This window comes from Merops nubicus, unplaced genomic scaffold (genome assembly GCF_000691845.1).
Source record: "Merops nubicus isolate BGI_N331 unplaced genomic scaffold, ASM69184v1 scaffold11889, whole genome shotgun sequence".
NCBI lineage: Eukaryota > Metazoa > Chordata > Aves > Coraciiformes > Meropidae > Merops > Merops nubicus.
The window spans coordinates 1885-10434 of record NW_008629027.1 but is presented as its reverse complement, the minus strand read 5'-3'; the positions used below and the strand labels follow the sequence as shown (position 1 = coordinate 10434).

At 41.8% G+C, this 8550-nt stretch overlaps 1 protein-coding gene across 1 annotated transcript; it reads right to left on the bottom strand.

Annotated features, from left to right (window-relative positions):
- Nucleotides 1-260: 260 nt before the first annotated feature.
- On the bottom strand, nucleotides 261-8290 carry CDADC1 (cytidine and dCMP deaminase domain containing 1). The gene is given in 9 exon segments (XM_008946860.1): nucleotides 261-583; nucleotides 1872-1932; nucleotides 2560-2749; nucleotides 3001-3170; nucleotides 3580-3629; nucleotides 5073-5642; nucleotides 6473-6650; nucleotides 8199-8221; nucleotides 8224-8290. Coding segments are annotated over 9 exon segments (1383 nt in total). The 3' UTR covers nucleotides 261-509.
- Between the last annotated feature and the right edge of the window lie 260 nt (nucleotides 8291-8550).

Here is an 8550-nt window from a genome sequence, read left to right as displayed (position 1 = left end):
CATCTTCATCCAAGCAGAATGAGAAGCAAAAGCCACTTTCAGGAATAATTGCTAGGGATTATTTATCTACCATTTCCTAGAAGATTCCCTTGACAACTGTACTTGAAGAACTAGCGCTTATTTCTGCATTCTGCTAGCCCAGAACTTCAAAATCCACTCCCTCAATCCATACACCAAGCAAAAATTATACCATTTTACTATTACTGTGACCTATGAGCAATACACTCCAAGGGTTTTTTTTGTTTGATTTGGTTTGGGTTTTTTTTTAATATGTTAACAATGATCAGCCACCCAGTTACTTTCACAGAAAATACAAGCAGCATTGTTTTCCCCAGGAACTTCTCAATTAAAAAGACCTTTGGGTAATTCTGTAAAACATTTAAGACATCGTAAATAAACTTATTCTAAAAATCACTTTCTAAACAATAAATAAAACTCTTCCTTATTGGAAAGTGCAACAGGCTGCTTTATAAAAATTACAGAGCAAGACTGTAGAAGTGCTTCATTATTCAGCAGTGGCCAAGACACAGCTTCTTGTTTTGGTGCTGCTGCTCATCTAGTGACTTCATTTTTTGGAGTCCATCTAAAGGAAAAAAGAAAAGGGTGAAACATGAATACAATAGTAAGAACAGTCTAAATACTCAACACACACAAGCACACTGGAGTAACACTGGGTGGGGAAGCCTGTTGTCTTCTCCACAGAAAGGAACATGCAATAATCATAGTAAAAGAAATACAGTAAGGAAAACAAGCAACTTAAAACAGCTCAGTGTTGAAAATGAAATCATACCATCCTGAAGAACACACTGTTAGAAAAATGAGCCCTGTTTAAAGTTTTCAAAGCACCCCAGGATAAATATTTCTCCAGCTGGGTGTAAAAACCTTTAGCAGAGAGAGGGACAAACAAGCACTGAAGTTTTTTACTGATTGCTAATGCCATAAACACTACCCTGGGCCCTCCCCTCTCCCCTTCCCCCCTTGACTCATGAAGAATTTGCTAAGAAGGAGCCTTCTCCATGGATCTATCTCACTACATGGTAGGAATTGTCTTGTGGTACATGCCTCTTCATATGCTACAAAACCCACCTTCAGTCCTTTCTATGCTCCTAGCATGGTGCCCAGTGTCTGAGCACCTGCCAGCTCCCTAGCTTTAGGCACTGTGTCTTCATGCTTGAGAAACAAAATCTATTTAGCTTCTTCTGCTACATTATTTTCCTGTCTAGATGAGAAACATTCTCATGACTGGTAGCTGCCAGCAGATGCCAATTGTGGGTCCCTTTCGTAGCACAAAAAGGCTTCAGCACAAAAGCCATCTACACTCTGTTTTCAGAAGCTGACAGCTCCCTTGCTACAAGGGTCCAGGCTGACAAGGATTTTGTGGCTTTTATATTACATATGTGTATATATACAGAGAAAAATAAATGTTGATTGAAAAGCATTGGCACAGATTCTGCTTCAGAAAAGAAGCACTGAAACGTTCCGTGGAACTTATTTAAATAACTTAGAGTAGTCCCATTTCTCCTGGAAAAGAATGACACTCTTCACAGAACAGACCATAAAAAGTCTTTCTAGAACACTTTAAAACATGACACAGTAGTCTGAAATGATCTATGTGCAAAGCAACATGTTGGTGACCTTGGAAACAGCTTTACTAGTTCTAACACATGTGCCAGGGACAAGCATTTGTTAAAACAAGCTTATGATTTTGATTTTACATTAGCTCATCTACTCAAAAAGCTCAGAGAAGTTTTCATAGCAAAATTTAACTAACTAAAATTAAAACTAATCAATCCCAGGGGGATTATGATTTGTTTAAAACATGATCTATTATTGACTTCAGACATAAAATGAATTGATGGAACAATACTTACTTTCCCTGGCTGTAGGGTCAAGGAATTCAAGGGCATTAGTGTGCAATGGATTCAGTTGCCACTAGTAAAAGAAGAGGAAATTTACTTATTCTAGGAGACAGAAGAGCAAAGGGAGAAAGAAAAATTACCCTACAGTCCTTCAGTGTAAGGCACGAGCAGGGGAGAGGTGGGAAATGAAGGGTTCCCCCTCCAACACACACTTGTTTTGAGGATGAAAAGCTCTTAAGGCTGCATGGCCATTTACTCCCTTGAGAAGGGGAAAGAAGCCCACTCAAACCAACAGTGCTGCAGTTCCTCACAGTGCAGGTGCACCTGGCCACCTTTAAAACTCACCACAGCTCTTTCAGGAGCTGCTGGAAGGGCCTACAAAATCACAGGGTGATCTCCTGCATCAGCTGCTGTGCTGTGACAGGGAGGCCTGGAGAGAACCTCAGAGTATGGAGAGACCACCTCAAACAACAGCAACGACCTAGAGGGAAATCTGCAAGGGAACTACAGAAAACAAGAGACACTTGGCCCCACCACATGGCACAGCACTTCTCCCCAGTGTCCTCACAGAGCAACCTCTCAATTCCACTCTCCTGAGCACAGGAAACACTCCTCTGTGCTGGCTGCAGATGACTGCTCACTCCACCCTTCCCCCAGTGCTGCCCAGAATTTGTAGGATATTGTACACCTAGTTACTTACTGTAAATTTGCTTACACCCTCAAGTTCACCAAACTTCATGTAGGATATGTCTGCTTTCTTTTTTCCAGCATCAACATCTCCTGCATAGATCTGCTTGATGCCAGCCCCTTTGATCAAGGGGACACACTCATCACAGGGGCACTTTGTCACAAATATCATGCTTCTCTCCTCAGGCTTTATTTCTCGACACCTGCAGGCAGAGAACAGAATTTGAGAGTTTATAACTGGATGGATTTGAATGGTGACAAACTTCACACAAAACCAAGTTCACTTAAGAAGCCTGAAGAAACCCCAGGGGCCGACTGTGTCCCTGCACATTCTGCATCCCAGGCATAAACAAGACTGTGACTGCAATCCACACTGCACCACAGTCCCATCATGGCTTTGTCATGCTGTTTCTGAACAGTCTCAGCCTTTTTTGGGGTAAAATAAAGCCCTTACCTGAATGTCAAGGCGTTCTGCTCTGCATGTATGATGTATCTGAACTTCCTGATTTCCCGATCCTTCTGTTTATCATCCATGTGTGGAAAATCAGCATACTCAGATCCAACAGGAAAGGCATTGTACCCACAGCCTACAAAATACATCGCTCCTGTTCCATCACAGCTTCTCTGCAACAGTAAGCAGAGCATCAAATCTGGAGGTATTTAAGCTGAGGACCAAGTCAAAGTACACACTGCAATGTATACGTTCACAGGATGAGTTCATGCCAGGTTGGAGCAGCTGAAAGAGAATTCAGCTCTTGTTAAATTCTTCATGTCTGCATGGAGCTTCTCCATGGAGCTCCACAGGAGCTGTGTGGGCAGACAGTCACCCTGCAGACAGCACCCTGCACCAGGCTTTAGAGCCTTTCCTTTCAGCAGCTAATGAGTATGTTGCATGAAGAAGGATGCTTCATGGGATTGGTACCATGCATACCCAGAGACATCAAATGTGAAGAACACACAGCCTGAAGAACTTAAAGCAGATAAAAGTGTATGAATTGTGAGGGCAAGAAAAAGGAACTTTTTCAATACTTACTGATTTTTCTTCTGCCCAGATAATAGCTCCAACTCCTGTTTTATGGTCCTCTAAAATAGATAATATTTTAGCAGTAAATAGCAAATAAAGCACTTCTGAGTTACCTACACATGAACATAGGACATCCTAGGGTAAGAAGTAACATTCATTGTTGGTTTGTGGCCAGAGGAGATGCAGAAAGATTAAGAGCTTCAAAGTCATCTGAGTCTACTGCAAAACTGAGTGTGTTTTAACTGCAGGACTAGTCATTGTGAGACTGCTACACACAGTACAAAGTGCTAAGAAGCAACCAATACACATATCAGAGAAGAAAATGTGTGCCAAGAATATATGTGGACAGATTCACTGATGTGAGATGGCAAACTCATAAAAACCTCCTCCTTGTTTACTACTTGACTACTTAATTTCTGCCATTTCTTAAGTTTATGGTTCTGTGGTCTGAATTCCTATCAAAATGGGCTGAGATAAAATGTTAACAATTATATTTTTTGGGGGGTGTTTCCTATCACCACCACAGGAAAACTGGAACAGAACTTTCATTATGTTGGAAGATTTTTATGGAGCTTGGAAATCTTCCCCACTAGCTACTGATGAGAGTCTTGACTGGTTTGAACAGAGCATATCAAGGAGAAAAAAAAACATGTTTCAGGCTTCCAGTGGTTAATAGTGTAGAAGACACTGTTTCAACTAACAAGTTCCATCATCCTGAGTATCACTACCATATGCAGTCACTCAAAGAGGGTCTTTCCTGCCAAAAGTATGTTTTATGAGGGCTGACTATATTCTGCAAATCTATTAGTCACTGATGTGTGATCCAGCTTGGGGAGTGTACTCAAAATACAAGGGAAAAAAAAAGCACACCAAAAAACCCAGAAAAGGTTCTATAATATTAAGATTCACCTTTACAAATAAAAGTCTGCACATTCAGCACCTGACTTGATAGGTTGGTTTTGTGTGTGCATGTTGGAGATTAGTTTTAAGCTTTGTACTATGTGTTTGTTTACAAGGGTTTTAAAACTCCAACTATCCTATTTAGCTGAAAAAAAAAACATCACTAAGCAGTCCCACCAAGTTTTAAGTCTTCATATTCTGTCCTCTAGAAGAACTTACCAGTTTACTGCATTGCTACCAGACAGAATAAAGTAGCTAACAGAGGCCATCTGCATCAAAAGGGAGTCAAGAACTCCCCTTCCAACTGTGCATCAAAACTCCAGCATCTTTGCAAAGAAAACCCCCATCAGATATAGCATCACTTGCACTCCTAAGACTGGAATGAGGAAACAATAGAACTGCACTTGATGGCTTACTGAAAGGATATTATTTGCTGCTCTTTTCTGAAGAAGTGTCCATGAGATGCTCCAAACTATTGGCACTTATTTGATAGCAGAAGCAGCTTGTGAAACCTCTGTAACAAAGAGCCTCAGAGCAGCCTGAAGAATTTAAATGGCACTGTATTCTCTTTTCCATGCTGCCCCAGCCCTGCAGGCCCTCACCTGTGCGGTATGCCAGCAGCCTGGCCTGGATCATGCAGTGCCTGGCCACCTCCTGGGGCAAGCCCTGCTGCTCTGCCTCACTCCTCCCACTGCTGTAAAACCCAAAGCACCCGTGGGCGGGGACACTGGCAGCCACCGTCGCCAAGACCAAGACAAGATCTTTCATGTTTTGCCTCAGGTTGCTGAAGTAGGGGTTTTCACAGAGGTTCTCCAGTCCCATTGTCATCAATATTTGCTTGTGTGTTTCCTCATTTGAGATTAGGAACAAACTTTCATACTCTTTTATTCTCTCTTGTCTACACGCAGCATAAAAGTCAGTACTCGAATCAGGCTGAGATTTTGCTATTTTTTGAATAAAATCAAACTTGGTAGAAGTTTCTTCAACAAACTGCACCATGTAGCATACCAAGGGCTGAAGCAACACACACACACGAGCACGACTGTTTGACTTCAGTCTTTCTACTGCTTTGGCATCTAGCTTTGCATCCTCAGTCGTCACGGGATTGGATGCCTCACTCTGCAAGCTGATTTCAGGGTCTGCAGGCCAGTAAGAAATCCTGCTCACCCCAGCTGGAAGAGAAGAGAGTGCAGCAGAAGGAGCTATGCAAGTGCAGTGGAACATAAACCTCATATTCAACACACTGTTGCTTAACCCTGGTTTCATTTCTTTAAGGCCCTGAGGGCTGCTTAAGGGGCATCTGGAAAACAAAAATGCTAATAGGTAAGAGTATCAAGAGCTTATCAGACCTGATCATCAAACTATAGACAAAAATTGGAGTTTCCCAAGTTCTAAGATCTTTGTGGCAGCCTAATTTGGCATCTTGCCTACCCAAGATACATTAACCCCCCCACAGACAAAAAAGTGCTAATAGAAGTTGCTGCTAAGATTAAAACCCAATACTTTGCAGAAGGGGCTGTACTGGCAGATCCCACTTCAGGAAGGGAATACTCTGACTTGTCTTCAACTTACTTGGGAAAAGGAAACTCTAAAGTAGTCCCTGTGATTTCTGCATAAAAAAAACCCTTGCTCTGGTGCCACTGAAAAGCAATGGGAGGACAAGGGCTCTAGGCCTGGTCACCAGGCTTAGTGTTGCTCTGGCAAAGTGCATCAGGCACGTCACAACCCCAGCAGTGCAGCCCAGCCAAGAGACAGGCACTTCCCACAGTAACAGCTGCACAGAGAAATGGGCTCTCAGCAGCAAACCCCAGTTTCTTCATCACCAGCTCCAGGAAATGCACAGTCAAGAGTGTTTTCAGCCTTGAGGGCAATATCAGTGCAGGCTACACAAGTTAGGGACTGGCATTCACAGCTGGGACAGCCCAAAGAGAAAAAAGGCTCTTCTGATACCACCCATCACAAGCTTAACATTTACTCCTACTCAACTACAGTCATTGCTTACCATTTACAATCATTTTTAGGCAGGTTGAACATGGTTTTCTGGAAAAATAAAGATCACAGTTTTTAAGCCTTGATCCATGTTTAATGAGTGCAATCTGGCCAGCGTGCAGATCAGTACTGGAGCAATGAAGGCCAATAATCTTCATGTTCTTCACCACAACCAGACCACTCTTCTTTACCTACAGAAAAAAAAGCATTACTATTATTATTACTTTACTTTTTTCAACATCAAGTCCACAGAGATCTTCCCTGGGTGACAATAACCAGCCAGGATCAGAGCATAGAGCTCTTCAGTACAAACTGTGATAGGAATCATCAAACAATCTCTGTTACACTTCCCCTAAGCAGTATTGAGTGTTTTTTGGTGGCTTCTACATGTACCTGTTAATATCAGAGTGCTGTGCCCCTGTGAAACTTCCTAAGACCCTAAGATCTTAGAGAACAGAGATAGGGACTCATCACAAATTCCTGAGTTTTCTAGTTGTTGTTTTGCCCATAACAAAACCCAGGAACAACACAGAAAATCCTGTCAATTATAGCTGAAAATCCCTCTGAAACACTCAGTGCCTGGAAATGCTCAAGAATTTAATTTGTGTCTTAGGCTTGGCCATCCTGGGAGCCAACAGCTCCTCTAGCTTTACTTCTGTCTCTTCATTTATAGAAATGAATCCTGATTCTAAAGAATTTTCCCTGGAAAAAGTCTGCATATCCCAGGCAAAGAGCTCTTACCTCTGGATTCCCATGTATTGTGAGGAAACTGGATACAGGTCAGTTGGATGAAGCAGATCTCCTTATGCAATCCAGCTGCTACCAAAACTGCCCTAGATTTGTAAATTATTCACTTTCTTTGTGGTTACAGAACAAGGCTGTACTAAAGCCCTCTGTATAACCCAAGTGCCATTCCTAACTGAATTACTAAACTTGAAACTGGTTTTCAAGTCTGTATGGTGCTGCTCATCTATCCCTCTTCCAGATCAAGCCTGGATCAGACTTACCAAGCTCTGAAAATGAGGCCCAACTGTCACTCCTGTCACTTTCCTACCTTTTCTTGCCCTGGTTGGTACCTATGCTGTGGATCTTAGCACATGAGTATGCTCTGCACAAAGCAGCAATCATTTTAAAGAGCACAGCAAGAACTCTGATCACAAAAGAAAACACCCTGTTCCAGGACACTCTGAAGATGCCTCTCCACCTTGAGGAGGAACTGGAAGCTGTTTAGAAGACCCAGTCTTAAGGATGGGTTCTTTTCATTGTCACTAAGGTAGTTCTTGGTCAGCAAATGTTAAGTAGTTCTGTGCACCTCCACTGTATAAAAGAACTCTCCTACAATCATGAACATCAACATTTTAAAGAATAACATTTTAACCTCTACACCACCAACCACAGTGATTTTAAAGTTATAATTAGTATGTAGGACATATACATTATGCCTCTTTGTTTTATGCTCTTCAAAATACTCACCAGCATTTTTTACTGTTTGCTTTACCTGCCAGAGTTACACCTTGCCTTTCAAAGTTTTTCAGAAACATGCTATTTAACCATTTTGCTAGTTTTCTCCCACCAGAAGAAACTTTTCTACTCCTAAGAAACACTTGAAAAATGTTTCTCTTCCTTTTTCTTCCACTCCAGACTGTCTGTCATGTAAAGAGTAGTCAGGTGAAATTCACTGCAGGAGCTATTAGCATCTGTTCAGAAAGCCCAATTAACAGTAAACATGAACATTGTACCTGTGTCTTTTTCTGCTGCTCTTTAGTTCCATCCAGAGACTGAACAAAGTAAAAAGATTGACCTTAGAAAGTCTTGGCATTTGGCCTGTCATGAGAAAAAGAAAAATAAATTCTTAAAGAGTATTTTATTAAAAAAAACCACGTTGTGATTTGGCCTGTCATGAGAAAAAGAAAAAGAAATTCTTAAAGAGTATTTTATTAAACCCCCCCCCACGTTGTTGAACAATATTTTCCAAGTCTTCTACACCACCCTGTGATGTGTTGTGCTTCCAGTTAAAATTTGGCCATCACCCTGTGAGGGGCAGCACCCACAGATGAGGAAAGGAGGAAGCACTGCATTGCTCACTAACTC